The 23,064-nt window shown below is 44.1% G+C and overlaps 1 protein-coding gene across 2 annotated transcripts in view; it reads left to right on the top strand.

Annotated features, from left to right (window-relative positions):
• The window catches only part of Prkce (protein kinase C epsilon), a 492,097-nt gene that overhangs the window by 167,167 nt on the left and 301,866 nt on the right, over window positions 1-23,064 (top strand). For both annotated transcript variants that reach the window (XM_015479707.2, XM_048804447.1), the window contains exon 2: window positions 9,597-9,660. In XM_015479707.2, coding sequence (XP_015335193.2) covers window positions 9,597-9,660 — 64 coding nt within the window. The remainder of the gene's footprint in view (window positions 1-9,596; window positions 9,661-23,064) is intronic.

Raw genomic sequence — 23,064 nt, 5'->3', positions numbered from 1 at the left:
CTCCAGAAGGGCAAACCCTGAGAGAAAATGACCCTAGGAAAACTTGAAGATCTGAGAAAGGCAACTGGTAGATTGAAAAAGGAATAATCCGTTTGAACTTGATGGTAGATCTATAACCCATTGAGTGACATATGGGTTGCCACATTGGGCCCGTGGAAAGTGTATCTAATACAATTTACAAAGGTATCACATGTAAATACTTCTAACTTGTTTTCAGACTTTAGCACCAATGTATACACATGGAACTTAATTCTGATTAGAGAACAGAATGTCAGTGCTGTCAACCTTGAGAATCCAAAGATAAAGACAGATGACAGATCTTTCCTTCCTCCTTTCCCTCTCTTTTCTAATCTTCTGCTCTTCCCTCCCTGTCTCTTCTCTCTTTCTTCCTTTCTCCTTCCCTCCCTCCCTCCCTCCCTTCTTTCTTTCCTTTCTGATTGAACCCAGCCTCATGTGTGCCAGACAAGCACTTTACCACAGAGCTATATCCTCAGCCCCCAAACTAAAAATTTGTGATGCATTATTATTATTTTTTTGGAAAGGGAAGGAGGAAGAAGGTTGTGAGCTGGCCGTGATGGCCCATGCCTGTAATCTTAGCGGCTCGGGAGGCTGAGGCAGGAGGATCGCAAGTTCAAAGCCAGCCTTGTGGACATGCTAAGCAACTCAGTGAGACCTGTCTCTAAATAAAATACAAAACAGGGCTGGGGATGTGGCTCAGTGGTCAAGAGCCCCTGAGTTCAATCCCTGGTACTGAAAAAAAAGAAGGTTGTGAGTGAGCTATTCTTCATCTATTTTAGCTGCAGAGCAAGACAGAAATCAGGAAATTGAGGTAAAAACATTTTATTTAGGAGCATGGCAATAACCACCAGCAAATCCCAAGTAGGAATTATTAAAATCAGTTCCCTCTGGGGACCAGTGGGACAGAGAACTATTGCTTATCATCACAGGGAGACATGTAGCTTTTTGATTTCTTAAAACCAAACACATTACAATAGTTAGTTTTGGTTATATTTTAATTACTCAATAACATATAAATACATAGTCCAAAAGAAAATTTGGCTAGTTTTGCAGGCAAAAGAAAACTATTTACCCTGGTTTTGTTTCTTTGCGCACCTAAACCAAGTCAGTTCAAAGTTGCTTCTGACTCTTAAATTTTATGCTTCCATAATTTTTATAAAATGGCTCCAACTATATGAAGAGAAGCAATGGCAAATAGGACTTGATGTACAGAATATCGCCATCCAGGAATGGTCCCCGGAGGCCATTTATTCCCCGAGGTTGGGCAGCCTGCATCACATCTGTGCTCAGTCTGAGCTGCCCAGCTGTCTTGCTTGTGGGTTTGGTGTGCTTTAAGCCAGCGTTTCAGGAGGGCTTTGCTTTTGTTGCTCATGTGTCCAAGAAGCAACTCTGTTATCATTATCCACACAGCATGGGCCCCAGGAACAGCTACAATTTGTTCTTTAACAGTCTCCTGGAGCACCTGCTGCTTGCTGGGCAGGTGCCAAGCTCCAGGGTACCAGTCGGGAGTGTTGGGTTTCGAGTTGGAGAGTCCTGCTTCCATCCACACTGCTCTTCTTCAGAGCACGAGAAGGTGGACAAGTTATTTCCATCTCTGATCCTCAGTCTTGTCACCTATGCAGCTCTTCGGAATAAGGATATTCCTCCCTGGCATAGGTAACACATGTAGAGTGCTCAGTAAAGGGTGTTTATCACAACTGTGATGCTCATTATGAATAAAACAATCTCTTTGAGAAACTCAAAGGGCTGGATAACAACGACAATATGTTGGATTTTGAAGGGAGTCATCTTTGTGAGCAGCCATTGGTGAAAGGTTCTGCTAGATTGTGATGTTATCAGACAGAAGAGTCCTGATACAAAGATGACATGTTTGTTGTGGCCAAGTCCTGAGCTGCTAAGTGAGTTTGCCTCTGTTCCATGTGGATTCCTTCAGTTCCACTTGGGCCTCATTATGGATTATCTGCCTTGTGTCCATCTCTGGATCAGGAACTGTGGAACCCTCAAGGAGGATGTGGTTTTGCTGTCGAGGTGTTCATGGTTTGGGTGGAAATAATAACAATGACCCGGCAGTTAATGCTGTGGGTAGCAAGCCGCATGTCAGGCACCGCTCCAAGAGCTTTGCCATCTTGTTGAATTTTCCCTATCATCATAGTGACATTCTCAATCTATCAGATGAGGAAATCAAAGCCAGTGCCACACAGCTTATAATAGGAAGAGCTGGGATTTGAACCCCAGTCGACTAGCTTCAAAGCTACTCCTCTCCACCGCTGAGATACACCAGCTTCGCATAAAACATAGGAAATGTAAAATAAAACACACATCCAAATACACCCCGTGAGAGCGACCGTTCCAAAACAAAAAAAGCAAACTGCAAAGTGCAGATTGAGAGCAGGGAGTTTTTCTCTTCTGAATGTCTGGGGGAAGTGGCTATATTTTCCTGCGGTTTGTGCTCATTGCCTCCTCTTAAGGTACACAGTCCTGTCCTGCCATTTCCCACCAAGAAGGCAGAAACACTATCCAGTGACCAGACCGGAGGATGCTTTGTAAACCATTATACACTCTCCACCTTACGTTTGGCACCTTCTCGTGTTTTCCCTGCTCAGGAGGGCATTTGTGCATGAAGTTGTTTTTTAGCTACCTTCATCATCAGAGAGAGCCATCTCTCTTCAGGACCATTTCTGAGAGCCCCACTGAAGAGAGAAAGCAGGTGCTAACCTGAATTTGCTCCTTCTCCAGCACATCGAAAGGTAGGGTGTGGAACACAGGCCTCTGGTCCAGAAAACACAAGTTTCCCCAGAGATGATGGATGCAACTCAGCTGGTTCTATGACCTCAGCTGGTTCTGATGGTGATGGGAAAGCAATCTGCCAGCCAGATGCCAGGGGGCATTCTATAAGGGGGCGGGGGGGTTGGAAGTTTGAAACAGCTGCCAAGTGAAAGGGACATTTTGTTTTTTTAAAAAAGGTATTAATTTAAACTTTGTAACAGGTTATCTTGGAACATACTTCTAATTTATTTTTTTTTAATTAATTTATTTTGATAGGAAGGATTGAACTGAGAGGTGCTCTACCCCAAGCTACATCCCCAGCCCTTTTATTATTATTATTATTATTATTATTATTATTATTATTATTATTATTATTTTAAATTATGAGACAAGGTCTCACTGAGTTGCTTAGGTCCTTGCTAAGTTGCTGAGGCTGGCCTCAAAATCGCAATCCTCCTGCTTCAGCCTCCTAATGGTTCAAAAAGGTTAACAATCAGCTTCCTCTCCTGATCTCTCTTGCTCTCATTCTGTAGTGTTTGCCTCTTGAGGCAGCCTCTGTTTCCTATTGATTAGGACTCCTCCCAGAGACAGTTTGTCTTCAGAACAAGTGTGTGTGTACACCCACATACCCCCATGGCTGAAGAGCAAAACAAACATTTTGTCCCTTGCTTCCCCACCCTGCCACCCCCACTTAGTACACCCCAGAGATAGGTTCTATAATGTCAGTACAGTTTGATCTCTTTCATTCTTTTTCAGGACTTGTATTGTGATGCCTACGATGTACCAAAACTTATCTAAGCAGTCCTACATTCATAAATATTTAGGTCACTGAGGTCATTAAAAAAAAAAAAACGTTCTAAAGCAGTTGGTCTAATTGTTTTATCTACAAGGAAACACAGATCTACACACAGAGACAGAGTGAAGTAATTCAGTAGACTCTTGAACCTACATTTTGGAAGTGTTTTCTTGCTATTATTGTATTTTGATCACAGCCGACATGAGAAGGTGGCTGAGCTGTGTGCCTGTGAATGTGTTTGCACACGTGGGTGGGTGTGTGAATGTGCGCGCCCACTCGGGTAGGTGTGCATTATGTTGTGTGACAGATGTGCTCTTGAAAAACTCTGAATGAGTCTTTTTATTTTTAAAAATGGAATATGAGATTTTAAATGCTCTGAGGGTGGGAAGATGATCTGTTATTTAAAGGAAACTTGTGGCGGAATCCTTATGTGAAATGAGGACTTCATTTTTTTTTCTTTAAAAAAAAAAGGCTCATTGAGATGTCGTTTACATTTAACGAAGTGCAGCTTGTTGCTCTCTGCCAGTGGGTGCATTCACTAAGCACCCTGACAACCAAGGAATAGAATGCTTCTGTCACCTCCCAAAGTGTCCCCTGTGTCTCTTGGTAGTCACGGCTACCTCTGACTCCAGGGGGTCTCCCATGAGCTTTTTGAAATATAAATTAGTCTAGGACATCGCACAAGTGGAATTGGCTTAGCATCCATTTTCTCTGGTGTCTCTAGATCATTTTTTGGTATAATTGACTAAAGTTCCATTCCAGCACTGTTCGCTCATTCATGTACCTGTTGTAGGATGTTTGGGTCACTGACGGTTTGGGGTTGTTAGGAATGAAGCTACTGTGAACCTTTGTGTATAGGTTGATGGCTTCGCAGGTAAATCATCTCCATGATTCACCTGTGCAGATCCAGTTTTTAAATTTATTGAAGTAAAATAAGGCCATTCATTCATTCATTGAGGCAATATGCACAAGTACGTATAAGGTCTCTCCTTTGTGCTGAACAGACAGGTCCTGCCCTGCCGGGATATACACTAACACGCATAATGTCTTGGCCCTGCAGCGAAAGGGGTCTGAGAAAGAAATAGTCCTCTTCCCTGCTTTATTTTATGAAAAGTAGTCCATTTCAAGCCTGTTATCAGAGTGGAACCCTAAAAGTATTGCATTACATGTTTACCCTCTGCCTTTTGACCTGTCAGTGCGCTCTACTAATGAAGTAGCAAATTCTTCCCCAAATGAAGAGTCTTTTATTAAATCAGCTGCTAACGTAAAAATCAGCACCACCAGCAGCTGCCACATTTTGGGCCTCCATACTTGCTATGTGAATGTCCCACGCTCTGCTGGCTCACCTCTGCTGTGCCAGGCTGTCTTGGGTTTGCAGTATGCCCAATGTGTGGGAGCAGTGAAGGGGGTGCAGGACTTGGGCCATGGGTCCTCTGCTCTGGGAAAGAATCCCTTAGTCTCTTTTGATGGCTCCTTTTCCACCTCCTCCTTCACTCCCCACCCTCCTCCAAGTGAAAAAGAAAAAGAAACAAACATTCAAAGATCCGGGACCTCAACGGTGGAACAAGGCCAGTGCAAACCTCTCTTTCTCCTTCTTCTCCTTTCTGGATTCTCTTTTTCTGATGCGACTTTGCGTGTCTCCAAGCTTCCTGCCTGATGACAGCTGGAGAGGGAAGCAAAACTCAAATTGGGTGCGTGTGTCCCCGTGGTCTGCCCTGGGGAAAGGTTTGCTTCGTGGTTTCAGGTGAAAGTTGAGCTTGTGGTTAGGAGGAAGCTTGACTTTGAGTTTCTGGCCTCTCTTCCCTTGAACCCAATGGCCCCTGAAACCCAGGCATGCAGACACCTGTGGATCACTTGGGACTGAGGTTGCACTGAGCAGGCAGCCCGGGGCTCGTGGGCAGGCGAGGCCTTCAGCTTTTGCTCCCTGTTGGCAGAGTTCCCGCCCAGCAGGTGTGGTGTGCTGGGAGAAACAGCCAGGAGCTGAGGGTGTGGGTTTAGACCCTGCCCATTACCTCCAGGCTGCGCAGTTCCAGGGGACACATTCCCAGAGACAGGGTGTGCAAGATGCTCCCTGAACTTGTGCAGCTGGTGTGCCCCTCACGGCACACTGTGGAACAGAGTTGCCAATTACCTTTCCTTCATCTCAGCTTTCTCATACGTAGGATGACTCTAAGAATGCTCTGTTGCCTTATGGGTTAATTGTCTGGAATAAATGAACTAAGGTATGTGAAGGGCTTTGAAAATAGTCAGGTACCCTCCACGACTCTAACCTTGCTACTGTATTTGATATTCTCAACATATCTGTAGAGTCACGAGATGTCCTGGAAGAATATGTCATGATATCAACTTGGGGCGAGAAAATAGCCTTTTTTGTTAGGGGCAAGTTGGTTGTAGTAGAAAGAACACTGGACTGAGATGCCCAATATTTGCAGTCTGGGCCTTTGAATAACAAAGGCAGCAGTCATGACTCTTTTGCTGTATGATCTCATTGACCCTCACAATAGCCCAAATGACATGGGACTTGTTACTAGCTCCACATCACAGAATGGCAGTCTGAGTACAGAGGGTACTTGCTCACTTCAGGCCACCCACCGAGTCTACTTTCTCCCACCGCACTCTAACGTTTGCATGCTGAGTGCTCTGCACATGTCTCACATGATCCATTTTGCAGATGAACAAGCTGAGGCTGGTAGAGGCCACTCAGTGGGACACTCAGAAGGGACAACACTGGGCTTCAACTCTGGTCTGATGCCAAAGGCTGTGTTTGTCTCCTTGTGTTTGCCTGCCTGGCTTCTGGCCCTGGATGGAGGGATAGCCAAAGGCATTGTAGCTTGAAATAAGATCATTGTCAAAGAAAACAGAGATGGTAACTTGGAAGACTGTCAAGGAAAGGTACAAGGTCTCAAAAGATTTGATGAATAGGGCTGCGCTGGAACAACTGGGAGGAACCCGGAGCACAGAGCGGGTTCAGAACTAACCCTGGGAATGGCTGGAGGAGGTGGCGGGTCTCTGCTTTTATGTATTGCCAGTGCTGGGCACTGTTGCCCATTGACAGCTTTCAGGATTGTGCAAGGGCTGGGCACCTACATTGCTTTATTTATCCAGGCCACATGATCTTGAGTAGAATTTGTGATGAAACCAAGTTGCCCCGTGCTCTCGACCACCCCTTGTGCTCAGCGACCCCTCCAGTCATCACCATGGAGGTCCCGCCTCCCTAGATGGATTTTCAGAGCCTCCTCACTTGGCTGCTGGGGTTTGGCCAGCACTCAGCGGCTATCTGCCCAGGCTGCAAAGCTCTTTGTTGCTTTTGGCATGTTTAATAGCTTAATTTCTATTTTTCTGTCGGGAAATGCAGTTCACCAGCCCCAAGGCAGCAGTAGGGCGCTCGAATGGTTTCTGATTGCTATCTTGAACGTTAATATCCTAATACGTTTGATTGTCAATGACTGGTCCTCCCAGCCACAAGTTCTCACTCCCCTTCTGCAAAGATAGGCTCACTGCCTGCCTCCGGACAGGCCCCGCCACCCATCTCATTCCTGTGCTGTCCTCCTCCCTGCTTTTCCCAGATAGCATTGTATTTTGCCCATAAAGGCCACAATCGTGGGAAATCTTTGACTTGGAGGATATGAGAAAGTGTTTCATTTTGCTGGCGGGGTTGGGAGGGATGATCTAATCTACGAAAGGCATACATTATTTAAATTCCATACTTTGGGGGCAAGAGGGCCCCTGATAGTTTTGAACTTTGGCAGGGACAGGATTCTGGTTTGGCTCTGTTCATTAGGGCCAGTGGTTGGTTTTCCTGTTTGTAATTCAGCGCAGGGGCTGGGTAAGACTTGTGGTGGGGCCAGTACTAGTGGTGAGAGTTATGGGGAACATTTTCTTTACCCATAAACTTAGAATCATGGACTCTTAGGGTGGAAGGGATGAGAGAAGTTATCTCATGGAATCATTAATTTGTTGGTTGGTTCTCATCTGGATCCGAGACTCAGTAAGCAGGTCCAGTGGGATACCTGGAGGCAGTGCAGATCTGCTCACTGCACTCCCTTATTCCTTCTCCAGACAGAGCACCTGAACTGTCACTAGTGGCTTTATTCATGAGACATGGAAGTTCCCTTTTAAAAAAAAATGGAAATTCGAGGGAAACCTTAAATGCTCTCAGCCATTAAAGGCAAAGTCTGACAATGGAGTAGGGTTTAAAAGTGATTCTGGATGCCTGGATTTTTTTTTGTAGGGTGAGAGAGGTTGGTGGGGGTTCAAGTTCAAGTTCAGTTTCTTTGCCTCAGAGGCACTCACGTGTGGTGCTCATGGTCTAGTGGTGACTGCTTCCCTTCTTCCTTGGGGATGAAGGCTTAGAGGGGTGAATGACCCAGGATAGGTTATGGATGTCCAAACACAGAACCTTTTCCTAAGTTCAGGAATGTGTATTGTGCGTTTCCTGACCAATAGACCATGAGCGCAGGGTGCAGATATGGCTATTATATTGTCTAGCAAGGATGATGGCTATGTGGACACTGTGTTGGTATAACAGGAGCCATGATTAGGACATGTCTGGTGTACTATGGGTAATGAATTCTGACTGTGCATATCTGGAAAGGCTTCAGAGAGGAGGTGATAATTGACTTTGACCTTGAAGGAGGAGGAAGTATCCACCAGACTGCCTTTTCCTAAGTAGCTTGCTAAATGTGTGGCTGCTCCTTGTTGGGGACAATGGGAAAAAAATAAAAGAGGAGGGATAGTGATTCCTGCCCTCCAGAGAATGCACAGCTTGTTGGGGGGAGCGAGCCTGGCACTTATGAACCAATTAGAGCTCTGTGTAGACAGATGGGATTGTGGGGGAGTATGCAGCTAGCCAGGGGACTTGGTGATCCAAGCTTTCCGGAGTACTACTCTCTCTTATGGAGGGCCCAGTTCTGTAAGGAGAGTGCGGACCTTGCACAGATGTCTTAACTTCAAGAGACCCAGCCCTCTGATTTTTCTCTCACCATGTGATTTTATCAGGCTACTTCTGCTGAGCAGAAGTAGTTAGCTGGATTTGAGGCAGGGAGGGAATAAGGTGGGGTAGGGAGAGAAGGTCAATGGTAAGAGGTTAGCAGTATTGACTTTCTCTTTACAACCTTAGTAGAAATCTGGGCTTGCAAAACATATTGTCTAGCCAGCACACAGCTTGAGCGTGTGCAGTCCCCTGGATCTCGCATAAGCATCACACACCCTCCTGAGCCTTTGCTTATGATGTTTCTTCACCTGGAACTTCCTGGCTTTCTTGCTCATCAAGACTTCATAGGCTGCTTTTCTGTACCAGTTTTAGTCTCCTTGGGCCTGTCACCAGTTCTCCGTGCCTCATCACTGAGCTGGTACAGCACTGTTCTCTGCTTCTTAACTCCCTGATGAGGATGTAAATCCTCTGAGTACAGGACTGGTGCCTTTTGCTTCTCTTACTTCCCCTGGAAGCAGTTGGTATAGAATGAAGAACACAAGTTTCTTTGGATGCTCTTGGCATTGAATCTCAGCACTGCCACTCATCTTGGGACCTGGAACCTGGACCACGGTTTCCTTATCTCAAATGAGATATAACACAGGGATTTTCAACCTTTGCATTGGTGCAGCGTTGGACTGGATGATTCTTTGTGGGGACTGTCCAATGCACTGTTAGGTGTTCAGCAGCCTCCCTAGCCTCTACCTTTAGATACCAGTTGTAGCATTCTCTTGCCAGTCACAACAGTCAAAAATATCTCCAGATGTTTGCTAAGTGTTACTTGTAGAGCAGAATCCATCCCAGTTGAGAACCACTTGGAAGATGCTACCTTTGGAGTATGCAGCAGATCTCCTAGTACTGCATCTGGGACACCGTAGAGGTTCAGTCAATGTTGATTCTCTTTCATTCCTAATACAGTGTGGACCGAGGAACTGCTTGGCTCTGTGACTGTAGGATTCAGCAGTTTGGGATGGAAATGTCGTGGAACCCTTGGGTTGCCCACACAAAATGCACTAACCTGCGCTGTGATCTTCTTAATTGCAGATTGATCTGGAGCCAGAAGGAAGAGTATATGTGATCATCGATCTCTCAGGGTCGTCAGGTGAAGGTAGGAGAGTGTGACTTCTCATCTGTGTCCTCTTCCATTGACCCTTTGTCTTCCAGGTCTCTCCCTTCCCTTCTTGGCTGAGACATACCACAGTGATATTTAACTAATTGGCATACTTTACAGAAAAGGGTATTTTGAAGATGCTACGACTGTGTACCAAAAGGGACCCGCCATCTGTTAACTGGTGGAGCAGAGGGAAGATTTCTGACTTACCAAATGAGGCCAATAAAACAGGCATTTCCGCATGCTGTGTGCAAGGCAGGCTTTGGCGGAGTGGCAGCCTCTCCCAGGAGGCTTCTGTGGGGTTTGTGTGTGTGCCATAGAAGGAAGTAAAACCAGTTGGTCTAACGGTATTCAGAAACGAAACAAATAAGGTGTTAAACGTCAGAATCTTACTTATTTAGAGCACTTATAGATTGTTTTGCAGGTTTTTTTACCTAGCAAAAGCCCAGCTCGTAGAGAGAAATAAGGGGTGAGGGAACAGCTGCTCCTGCTGGCTGATTAGACAGCGTATGGATTTTCTCGGATAGCTGGATTTCAGTCTCTCTTCTTTTTACTTCCTCTTCTTTCTCAATTTTTTTTTTCTTTGCTCACTTAATACCTTTTAAGGGTTTGTGCGGGATGGTGAAGACTGAGCAAACAGGGTAGAAGGAAAGGCTAGAAAATTAAACCTTATTCAGGCAGGAGCAAGGGGATCCTGACTAACTTCAGCTTAGACAAGGATGGGAGTTAGGACTGAAACTCAGTTTGGGGAGCATCTTTCCTGTCGTGCTTTCTCTGGGCAGGGTATAGAACAATTAGTGTTAATAACACAGCAGAGAGATTGGGAGACAGTAACCGTTTCCTCTTTGCAATGTGGAAAAAAACCCTAGGGGCTGTCTTCCAAGTGGAAGGATGGCTACTCAGCTCTCCTAGATGGAAAGCTCTGGCCTTTCACAATATCTCCCCCAGAATCCTGGGGCGTCACAACCTCATACACAGTCTCTAGGTGAGGGATTGGTGCTGAGGGAAGATTATGTAAGCAAATTCAAAGGAGCTGGTGAAATGATCACACTTGAGCGTGGCGACCAATGGGTTTCATTTGGCTAATTAGTTGCCCAGTCTTCAACAGGTGTTCAGAATAATTTGATAATTGTGTACATCTAAGGATGACACTAGAATCTAGTCCTCTTAATAAATCTCAATGATGTGGCACAGGTTTGAAGCTTTAAACATCCTTTGGGTATTGGGCACATACACTTTCTGCTTTTTATTGCAATTACATTTTGGCATTTCCAACTTCCTTTCTTTGCTTTTAGCACTGAACAGCCCAGAATAGAATCTGTTGTAGAAGATTTGAGGATGTAACAATATTTCATATGAAGTTTTAAGACCTCCAAGAGGGCCTAAAGAGAAGTAGAAGGACCACCAACGTGCTTGCCACCCAGGTTAAGAAATAAAGCAATCTAGCTCAGCAAGGTGCTTCATACCTTTAGTCCCAGTCACTTGGGAGGCTGAGGCAGGAGGATTGCTTGAGCTCAGGATCTCAATGCTAGCCTGGGAAATGCAGCAAGACCCTGTCTCAAACAACAACAACAACAACAACAACAACAACAACAACAACAATAAATTAAAAAATAAATATGCCAGACATGGTGGCACACACCTATAATTCTAGCAGCTTGAGAGGCTGAGGCAGGAGGATCGTGAGTTCAAAGCCAGCCTCATCAAAAGTGAGGCGTTAAGCAACTGAGTGACACCTTGTCTCTAAATAAAATACAAAACAGGTCTGGGAATGTGGTTCAGTGGTCAAGTGCTCCTGAGTTCAATCCCTGGTATCAAATAAATAAGTAAATAATAAAATAAAACAAAACAAAGCAACCAGTAGGGTGAAGGCTTGTAGTTGCTTTTAACATCTGTGTAACATAGTGTGTGATAAAATTCACCAGACTTAAGGTTCTTTAGTGACCTCCTAATTGTAGAAACCAGTGAGACATTTGATAGGCAAAAATCAATTCCCTTTTTTCCTTTTATAATCTTAATTAAACATGTATTTCCTGTTCCAAGACGCTGGACAACCCATGGCAGGCTTAGATGATTTTCTTTTTCTTTGAAAAGATTAATGACTTGCAGAATTGTAGAAGGCATTTTTTTCTACATTAGAGGGAAAGGAGATGGACAATGAATGAATAAATAAATCAAAAGCAATGGATTTTTTTTCTTCTTGCTTCTATGGCTTATTGCTTGTGAATAGCCAAAACAATTTTCACTGGGTTAAATTCCGAGTCTATTTTCTTTTTATCTCTTTCATCTAAAGAAAATAGAGTTTACTTTAGAAATACTGACACATGCCAGAATCTGTAAAGTGCTCTGAAGAAAAGAAGATGTGTTTTCACTCTTTTTTTTCCCCCCTGCTGTTCCCAGGACTCAGGGTCTTTCCTGTGGGTAATGGATGGACTTGCAGTAATCCTTTTTTTTGAAAATGATGTTGGGCTTTGTATTTTTGGTGCCTACCTGTTTTCCCAGCCCTGTGGCTGGGATTGTGAGGGCTTTTGGTCCAGAGGTGGTTTGGGTTCTGGAAGGGTTGGGAGGGTGAGATAAGGACCTAGAGAACGAGAAACCATGACTTCCCTACCTGGATCACAGGCGAAAGGCCCAGGGGAAACACAGTCATCACAGAGGTCCTGTTGGATTTATAGATTGTAGACACAGGCTCTTGTCAAAGTCCCTTTCTTGAGTGAAAATTCTAATTTTGTTCTGTGGTCAGGGTGAAAAGAGAGTTGAAATGAGACAGAGCTGAAGTCTTCTCTCTCTCTTATTCTGTCTCAAGCCATCCTTTGGTTCCCCTGTGGCCAGTGGTCCAGCTCCATCAATGGAAAAAATGTACTCATAGAAATTGCACAAACTGCACAACACACCCACATTCCAAAGAGCTCAGAGAAATGTGTATGGGTGAGACAGTGCAAATATACCCCCTTCTTCTAGGATATGCTAAAAGATTCTTTCTCTTGCTAACATGCTGTTAGAAAGCCTTGGGTGTCTCCATCCACTGTAACTGAATATAATGTGATTTCTAACTGTCTAATAAAATTCCACTGCAGGCATGTCCTGTGCAGTTCACCATAATGGGATGTGACCAGTGTGTGCTTTCGCTAAACCAGGCAACCTAACCCCAGATGTAGAAGTTCAAGGCAGATGACAGTTAAGGTCATTTCTGGTCATATGATTTTGTCCTTTGGTATAATTTGAATAAACACTTGTCAAGAGCTCATGGCTGAGGGCTGGCTAATTTCTACAGGTACAGGGGTTAAGAGAAGTGGACTTTTTCAAACAGGTACAGGCCTAGAAACTTTACCTATATTATCCCAAGTGGCAAAACTACTCCCAGAATGCCCTTGTATGAACCCTTATCTCAGGTGCTTCTTAGTGTTTTGCTTTCATCATAGATAAAATCCCATGTCTTCCCCGTAAGCATGGTGCTCTGGGGTCACCAGATATTTAAATTAAAGTGTAATTAGCACAGGTAATAGAAACATAAATAGCAATTCTTAAATATGCAAATGATTGTTTCTTGCTGTGTATTCATGTTTTGTACTTTTTTATAGCACGACTTGTGTACGATTTTTTATTCTTTATAATAATATGGCAATTTTTATTGATCACAGGCCTCCAGGTGAAAGATGGTCAGGGCCTGACCCAGGACTTATAGGCTCTCCTTCATGGTGCAGGGTTCATCCGGTGCAGGGTTCCATCCTGGTGCAGGGTTCATCTGGGAGAGTTCTTCAGAGTCTAAACTGACAATAGATATAACAGTAGGTCTCACTGGCATGTTTGGTTCGCCAAATTGTTTCTCCAATAACATGCAGAGGATGCAACTAATTTGAAGAATTTTGAAACATATGCACCACAATCATATGGTTAAATCAAGTTCTAGAGGGACTGTGTGTTGTGGAAGTAGATGATGAGAAGCAGGGACCTGGACTCATCTGCTTCTTGTTTTATCTGTAGCTGCACAGAGCAGACAGCATTCAGTCTACCCTCTGGGAAGGAGCATAGCCTTAGGAGTCCATCAAACCTGGATTTAAATCCTGACTGTTGTGCTTATTAGCTTAGAGCTTCAGATTTCTCACCCATAAAATGGGGATAATAGCACCTGTGACAGGTACTATGGCAGGGTCACTATAAGAACAGTGTCTTAGCCAGGCTGGCACACATCTGTCTTCCCAGCTATTTGGGAGACTGAGTCAGGAGGATCGCAAGTTTAAGGTGAGTCTGAGCAACTTGGTGAGACCGTGAATCAAATTTTTTTTTAAAATTTAATAACTAAAAAGGGCTTGGGGTGTAGCCCAGTGGTAGAGCACCCCTGGTTCAATCTCCAGTAGCGCAACCCAAAGGAAGCAGAGGAGAACAGTTCCTTGGCACAGTGCCCTGCAATACAGGAGATGCTCAAGAATGCCTGAAAGCCCTGGAGAAGGGAGGGCAGTGGGTTGGGCATAGTTCTATGCAGTCACCTTGGGACCAGCAGGTGAGGTATTCAAGGAAACAGTTCAGGGGCAGGTTTCTGACTGTGGGCATGTTCATCAGACCCAGGAAGAGGGCAGAATCAAAAAGAGGCAAGCTATGGGACAATAGATCTGTCAGCTTTTTTGCTGAGTTCAGGCCTTGCTGTGTTTTGACTCCATCCTCTCTTTCTTCACCCTTCCCCAAATGAAGAAATTCCCAGAAGGACACTCTCCAGCATTCCTGAGCTTATGTCCTTAGGTCTTCAACGTCAGAAACTTCTCCTTGTTGGAGCCTGACTTATATCCCGGCCTGCTGCGTGCAGACTGAGAGCATGTGGTACCCTTGCTCTCCCAGACCCCAGGGGAAAGCCCTTCATCTCTTTGGAGGCAGTTATTAAACCTGTCTTCTTGAGACTGAATCCATCTAATTCCTTGACTTTTCTGAAGGGATATTTTAGAAATCTCAACACATCTTTGTAGTTCTCTTCTAGACTTTTCTCAAGTTGCACTGAGACAGATGTGATCAAACCAGCTATGGTTCCAGAAAGAGAACATGCATGTCAAGATTATAGCTTTACCAAATGCCTGACAGTGTTAGCTCCAGGTGGAGATGGGAAGTTAACAGGGCGAGTGATGTGCCTGAGGCCACAGGGTTGGTTAGGAGGAACTGCTGGGTCCAGACTCCAGGCTAGGGTCCAGGCTCCTGCTCCAGGTTGGGACCCTCATAATGGGTCTGCCAGCACAGTAATGACTGTACCTGTCTGAAAAAGTCCACTTCTCTTAACCCCTGTACCCTGATGCTTTTTTTAGTTTATTTTCTTCAGAAAGCTTTTAACAGAAATATAAAGCTACAGTTCTTAGCTTTTAATCCTAAGGTGACCCCAGGAGTCCCTTTCATAAATAAGCAGGTGTGTTCCCTTAGCGTTGAAGGCTGCCTGATACAGGAAAGGTTGGGTGCTTCTGAGACTCTCTGTAATGTGGGTCCATAACTAAATCCTGATCTGAAACTAGACCTGACTTGATTTCAAGCAGGACAGTGATCTTTCCTACTGACCTTCCCTTCTCATTAAAGCCTCTGGAGTCTGGGTTGACAGGAGGGATCAGAGCCCTGCCCTCCAGCTGGAAGTCTGCCTCTGCCAATGGGCAGGATGTATGTAGATAGCATCTCTCAGATTCCTACTTAAACTTCAGTTTATAACAATTCTGTCTCTTTTCTCCTGATTTCTATATTATTGAATCCAGTGCCGTCTGGTTACCAGGCAGTTAAAAGGAACCATTTGTTTAAGTGAACAATAGTCACCAATGTCCTTGAACCAATGTGCCCAGCTTGTTGTCTTGCTGGGTTTGGGGGGATGGAAAGCAGGAAGATAAGTGGAAAATGAGAGCTGGCACTCACAAGAATCATAAAACATGGTGCTTGCCTTCAAGGAACTTGCAATTCCATGAGGAATCCAGGACTCACAGGAACAAAGTATCAGAGAGCAATGCAAGACGATGTCAGTAAGTTGGAACTGGAATCCAGGAAGACTTCCAGGAAGAGGCAGGGCTTGGATTGGAAATGCAAAGAGAGGCTGGGTAATCATGGAAGAAATGGAGAGGCCATTCTGAGTGGAGAGACTCATGTCTCATCATCTGAGATAACTTGAAGGCTCTTGTTTTTAGGAATGGCTGGTAGACATGATAAATTAAATAGATGGAATGTGTGCAAACAAAGACAGCCATCGGTGTTGCAGGCAGGAAATTTCATTCTGGGCAAGCAAGCAAATGAAATGCCATAAATGATTAATCTGTGTTTGAAGGCAGTTGTTCTGGGTGTAACTTCTTGGTCAAAGCCTCTCTCCTATCCAGTTTCCAAAGGAGGAGAAGTGTTCCAGGTAGAAGTCGATCAAGCCTAGGACGTTGGGTGGAGCACCTGTTACAGGAATGGCACTGAGGTGTTTAGAAGGTCAAGCCCAGACATCCCTTCTGGCCTTTTCTTGGGGTGATCTTTCTCTGCCCCCTTAGCAACTCCATAGAGTCCCTATCCCAGAATTCTCCTCTTCGGGGGTCTTTCTATAAGGAGTCCCTAAATCAAGCCTGGATACTCCTGTGCATTCTCCTTTCAAGTTCTGTCCAGTCTCTAATAAGAAACATGACCTGAGAGGTGAAGGAGAATTTCCAGATCCCCAAGCAGGGAACTTCAGTACCAGGCACCAGCTCCAAGGTGATGTGCTTTAGGCAAGGGATTCTGGTCCTGTTCACCCCACAGGCCTGCCAGACATCCATGGATATGTCAGCTTCTCTAGTAGTACATGGAAACAGAAAACAAGAAAATTAAAAATGCAGATGTTCAATAATATGGATCTTACAGTATGTACGATCTTACAATAGGTACCCCACATTCCCTTACCCACCTCCAGCCCAGTATGACTGCTTGTTGCCACTGGTACTCAAACACTGTGAGCAGATCCTCCAGTCTCCACATTTGGGGCTCCCTCCTTGTCTTGATGGAATAAATGTTTATTCCTAGAAGTGACCATAGGCACTAGATGAGACATAGGGAGCCAGCTTGGAAACAGTGAGCACCAAGCCCCTGTCAAGGAGTTTATAATGTTACAAAGAGACATTGCTAAAATGCTTGATGAGCAATAAGCCAAGAAACCCTCATTTCCTTCCAAATAGCCTCTAGATGCACAGCAGTTCCTCTGAAATGAATCATCCATGGTTAACAACACCAAATGCCAACCATTAGCAGATGAAAAACAGAATTGAATCAGGAGTGTTTGGAGAGCAGAGTTCTTTATGATCACTGCTAGGGCCTCCTTCCCGCCTGCCATTATGGGAGCATGAATATATATTTTCTGTTGACTGCATGCCTGTTTTACTAATGAAGTAATTGAAGAAGGAATAGTCATGTGGAAGAAATGAGCTTGTAGAAAGGGTGGGTTTATAACAGACCTGTTGTCAGGATGTGGGCCCCGGGTTTCCCTCATACTGTCTCTGTTGTCTTATTATATATCATTTCTGCATCTTTGACAGAATATTGTTTTGGGAAATTCATGTTTGCAGGTCAGATCATATTTGGCCAAAGTGGCCTATAATTTAATCTTTTACCATTGTTAATGTCCTCATGATTTGGCTTAAAAGAAAGGGGTATTTCCATTCATCTAACCTAATTTAGAGAGTTGTCTTTCAGTACCAATTATTCTATTCTTTTATCTACTGAAAATTGGACAGTGCTGACAGTTGTATTGATGTTCCTTATTACCTAGCTTTGTTGAAACATTCACATTTTCACAATCAAGTGCATTCACCATCATCAATCAAGGGGCTAACATTGGTCCTTCATTGCAAACCTTTGGTGTGAGCTTATGTAAACCGTGGAAAGGGTATATACATGCCCAGGTGCACACAGGTGAGAAAAAATGTCTCTGAATGGTTTATTCTGCCTCCCCTCCATCCTCAATTCCTTCATGGAAGAACTGCTTGTTTTCTTATCTGATTTATGCAAGATCCTAGAGGCATAGAGGTAATAATGAACATGGTCCCTGCTCTCAAGATGCTGGTAGAAGGAGGCAAACAATAGGCCACTAAACACAGTAGTGTGTTTAAGCTGTTTGGTGTTACATGTGCTTGCAGTGGGGCCACCAAGAAGACTCCTTTCCACTTGAGGGTTCTCCCTGGGGTGGGCAGTCAGTAAATAACACTAATACTCATCCCACAGGGTCCCATTGGAGCCACACAACAATCCTGAACAAGTAGTGATAGCTATCCTCTTTTCCACTGAATCAGAGCTACTGCCCACCAGTGATCCATCCAATGAGAAGAGCAAATAAAGGAGGGTTAGGACTTGGTTAATCAAAATGAACTTTTCAGAAATACATTTGATTTATATTTTCACTCACTCATTCATTCATTCATTTATCAGGCACCTATTTATGTAAGTTACTCTACTCAATGATGAGGGCACAGAGGTGAAAAATATAAATAGGGATCCCTTGGGGATTATATTTAAGTGGATATGCTTTCATATGTGTCTGTGTGCATGTGTATCTCTGTGTGTATGTATGTATGTTTATATGTGTGTGTGTGTGTGCGCATATGTGTATGTGGGATCTCTTTGCAGTGATACATACCAAACTGGCAACAGTTATTGTCTTGGGGCCACAGGGAAGGAAAAAGGAGATTTTGGGAAGGAAGAAACATTTCTTGTCCTAGCCTATAATTTTTTTTTACCTTTCCATGTATGTGTATGAACCACTTAAAAATTATTTAGAATTTTTTTAAAAGGGTAGGTGGAATGTGACCATTCTTTTACACACAGGAACAGTGACTTGCCACTGGCCAGAAGCTACAGAGGTTTCTAGAAAACTCTATCAGAGAGGAGTGGCCCACTGAGTCCACAGAGCAACACATCTAGGGGCAGGGAGCTCTGGGAACAATGCTCTTGACATACTTACTGCTCAGAAGACCCCTTTGATACATAATAAAACACTGGAATTAGGAATTCCCTCAGACAGAGCCTGTCACTGACGACTACTGATGTGGACAGGCAGGTGGGAACAGTGATGGAAGACACCCTTAGCACATTAACTCTAGAAAGCCTCTTGCCCCTGCCTGTGGCCCTGCTTGCACCTAATGGATGGACCATCTGTCTCACTGTGGTGGGGGCTGCACTGTTCAGTGCTTAGCATCTTCTATTTCTTGTTCCAAGTTCGGTCCACAAACTGAGGACTTCACTAGTTTTGGCATCTTCTATCCAGCAGGGGGCTGCCAGTGGTCCATGACCTCTTTCCCATGCATTCCTGTTTGTCTGTTTTCTGACCTTGACAATAATGGTGAGGTGTTGTTCCAAGGAAGAGGTGTTCTCTGTAGCAGGAACCCCTGACTTCTACTAGTGATCTATGTGAATTATTTCTAAATTGTCTGGAAGCATGGATTTGAGGGATGCTGAAGTTCAATTTCAGGTGTGCATATGTATTACTGGGACCTGCATTTTAGTTCCTGCTCCACAATAAGTTAATTACTTGATTTACTTGTTCATTCAACAAATGTATACTGAAAATGTTGCCTGCCAGGTACCATGCTAAGAACTGAAGGTAATAATAATAATAATAATAATAATAATAATAATAATAATAAAAACTATAGCCCCTGCCTGCTGGGAGCTCCCAAGGTAAGGGTCGTCCAGCAAAATCACACACTCTACTGGGGCCCCTATGGTCTGATGTGCACACACAAAAAGCCCCTTCTAGCCCTGTGGTTGTGAGTCAAACCTAAGGGAAATTTGCAAATAGCTGGGCACCTGGAAGGGGGAAGTGAAACAAAAATTTTCAAGCCAAATCTCTGTATAAGGATTGTTTTATTTAATTTACTCCTAAATGGATCTGGCAGATGGGTTTTATCATCACTATTTTACACATGGGGAAAATGAGGTTTATTGAATGGTTTAAGTCTGTGAATCACTGTGCAAAAGTAGATTTTGACTCAGTGGGCTTGGGATGGGGCCAGAGGGCTGGCATGGCTAACCAGCTCTCGGGAGATGCCCATGCTGCTGGTCCCCAGACCACCCTTTTGAGTAGCAAGAGGCTGTAGACCCGAGCTGTTCCCTCGGAACCGTGCTTAGTAGGCATCTGTTTCTATTTGATTCAGAATTAAGAGGGAGATCTACTGATTCCCCTCTTCCCTGGCTCCCAAGTATTTAGTCCACTTTACAGTCAGTATCTTTGAATCCTTTTCTGGCTAGAGACTTCTCCTCCCCACTCTCCTTTTCTTCTGGGCAAGGGGACTAAGAAGGCTCTGGGCAGCTTGGGCAATGCCTAGGCCTTGGGTGTTAGTCCTGGCTTTAGTTGTGTGCGCAAGGTCAAAATGGACAGCATGAGTGTTCTTCAGAGATGGGAAAAAGAACCAATTTATACCAAGAAAGCAAAGCACCAAGTCACCCTTCTAAAAGCCACCAGTCAGGATATTGGATTTTTGGTTTTTGTGTTTGTTTTTCTATAAATACCCTGAAGTATTGAGTGGTGCTTGAATTTGATCCCACTGTGCTAATTTTCTCCTGGTTCCTGGGGCTTTAATTAAAGTAACTCACCCAGGGACCTTGCTAGAACTTACCTCTACGTGACTGTCCCCTGATAGGCATCTTGTACCTCCTTTTTATAGAAGGGGAAATGCAGAGAGTGTTCTGGATTAAGGGCTGGGTACACACTAGGGGCCTAATGTTTACTTGTTGGATAAATGAATGCATGACTAAATGAAAATAACAGGAGAAAGTGTCACTTTTGAAGGAAACTATTGTGATAAATAAGGTGTTTGACTGACTTTGCTTTGGATAATCAGTTGTTTCATATTCCAATGTACAATCAGTTTCATGGGGGGAGGTATGGGACTGAATGTTTAAGCTTTCTGTGCCAAGTACTTATTAGGGGCTTTCTGAGGCCACCTCAGTGATTTCTCATACATACAAAGTCCCCAATTATAATACCTTGTCCCCTCCCAGTTTGTTCAGCTACTTCTCTGTTCTTTCAAAATTAGTTTTCAAGTTTGCCTCCTCCTCAGGGCCCTCCCACACTGGCTTACCCCACCTGCTCCCTCTGGTTCACAAGACTGTATTTGCCCACAGGATTCTCTTTGCTGTTCTTTACAACCATGTACTCATACATTTATTTTTTATCTATGACTAGAGCCCATGAGGGGCCCTATTTGCCCCATGGACCACAACCATTCGAGGGCAGAGATTTCTGCAAATATGAGCCCAGGAACTGAGAGGTGACAACAGACTAGAGTTAGTCCAGTGCAGTGAGGCTCCTGTCCTACCTTGTGACACTGCAGGCTGAGCTTGGGGCTTCATCCTGCCTTTCTGACTACACAGAACCAGTTTGAGAATAAAGACCATCACTGTACTGGGAGTCTCTCTGTCCTGTAGGGAACCAGACATGCCTGTAGACCACCAAAACCCAGCATGAAAGAACTTGGCATAGAGGCACGGAACAAGTCTATAGGAGCCTTGATTATTGCAGGACCTCTTTGGGCATGAGGCCCCCAAACACACAGAATTCAGCAGTGAACTGCTTTATGGTGAGGTATAGTGCCAGTCACCCCTTTATTGAACTTGGAAGCTTGGATTCTGTTCTTGGTCCTGCTACCAATCAGCCCCTTAAAGGTGAACAAATCACTGGGTATTTCTGACCCTTAGCTGGATTGGACTGACAGCACTGAGATGCCCTGGTTCAGCAGGTGCTCTGGATTTTGGATTCCCAGGGTTGAAGACTTTCTGTACCTAGGTGTGAGTCAGCAAGCGCGTCTCTTCATCTCTGCCAGATCCAATTACCTTTGCCAAAGAGCAGGAGCCTCATTAGCATGAGAAGTGGTGTATATCTTTAAGAACTTAAAGAGTATCCAAGGGGAAGAGTGGGGAGAGCTTATTCTGTGTCTCCTTAGGCAGCTCTAGGTCCAGAAGAGTTACAGGGAGTTAGAGGGAGGCAGATCTAAGCTGGGTTTAGTATGTTATTCCTCCAACGGGCAGAGCTCGCCAGCTGTTAAATACACTTGAACAGCAAGCAGGGAGCTCTCCATCTCTGGAGTTGTTCAAGTGGGGACCAAAGGATCATTTAAAAATATTGTAGAAAGGATGTTTGAGCTGGAGGGCTGGATTGGATAATTGCGGTTCTTTTTCTGATATAGTGAACAAAAGTTTCCATTCTAAATTTTTTTATAAGATCTGAATATTTGTAACAAGTAACTTCCATAATTATATACAAATGGATGATAATAAGGCAATTACTTATTTTATTAAAAAAAGGAGAGCAAGAGTGGATGAAATAATGGGGAGAGGAAAAAAGCTGGATCTTAGCATCTATTTATGGAATAGTTATATTTCTTGAAAATTTCGACAAAAGAGGAAATGTTAAATACTCGAATCTAGTTATGAAAGAACTAGGAACAGCTCCCTATTTTAATGGGCCTCAAATTGTGGGAACTACTCCTATGAATACTTTTTTTTAAGTGAAGAAAATCTTTTATTAATGTCATTAGTCACTTCTTAAATTCGATCCCAAAACTTGGATGTGGGGTTTGCTTAAAAAGTGGCCCATTGGTGTATGGTTGACGAACAGGCCCATCTGTGAGGAAGAAAAATGGTGACAAAAATCTCTGCCTTTAAGAGAAGCATCCTTCCTACATGCTTGTTCATGTGGGCTGTGAGGTAAAGATTTCCTCCTGAGACTTAGGATAAGCCTTGCATGGAAGCCACAGCAGTGAGAAGACACGGGGATTTCCTCATGAAGAGTTTAATTAGCCTTTTGCCCTGAGAAGAGGCTTTCTTTTTGGGTAGAAAGCTCCTCCCTGGGATGGGTGATGTATTGCCACAGACTAGACAAAGTCTGGCCTCTGCCAGGTGGGGCACGTCGGGTGGTTGACTCCTCCCCATAATGTTGACCTTCCCTCTAATGCTTGACATTTTCCCTTTAGAGCCTTGGAACTGATATCCATTGAAACAACAACCCTCCCTTCCCTCAAAAACAAACAAGGCCAGTCTTTTGTGGAAAGATAGCATCCTCAGACTTCCTTGAGGCTCCTTGTGCGTGAAGAAGCAACAGCCGGGTTTGTAGGCAGTCCGTTCCTTAAGTTTGCACATGATGCTTCTAAAAATACATCTGAAAGCCAAAGGAATGAAAGTTGAACATTTGAGTTAAACGTTATGATGGGGGAATTTCATTACCAGAGAACTAAAATGTATTATAATATCCTCTCATTATGTCTCATTGTTTAGACACAGTCTTTGGTAATATTTCCAATGTTTTGTGCTTTTTTAAAAACGGATTTTTCTTTTTTCTTTTCAGTTGGTATCTGGGCAGTGAGTCAACCCCTTTATGGGCCGGGAGGGTCCATCTGAGACTACAACTGTAGGATTTGCTCCACCAGCCTCTGTTCTCTAAAAAGAGAA

The sequence above is a fragment of the Marmota marmota genome, unplaced genomic scaffold (assembly GCF_001458135.2).
Source record: "Marmota marmota marmota unplaced genomic scaffold, marMar, whole genome shotgun sequence".
In the NCBI taxonomy this organism is placed as follows: domain Eukaryota; kingdom Metazoa; phylum Chordata; class Mammalia; order Rodentia; family Sciuridae; genus Marmota; species Marmota marmota.
The sequence above is the reverse complement of the archived record's forward strand: the minus strand, read 5'-3'. Positions and strand labels throughout refer to the sequence as shown.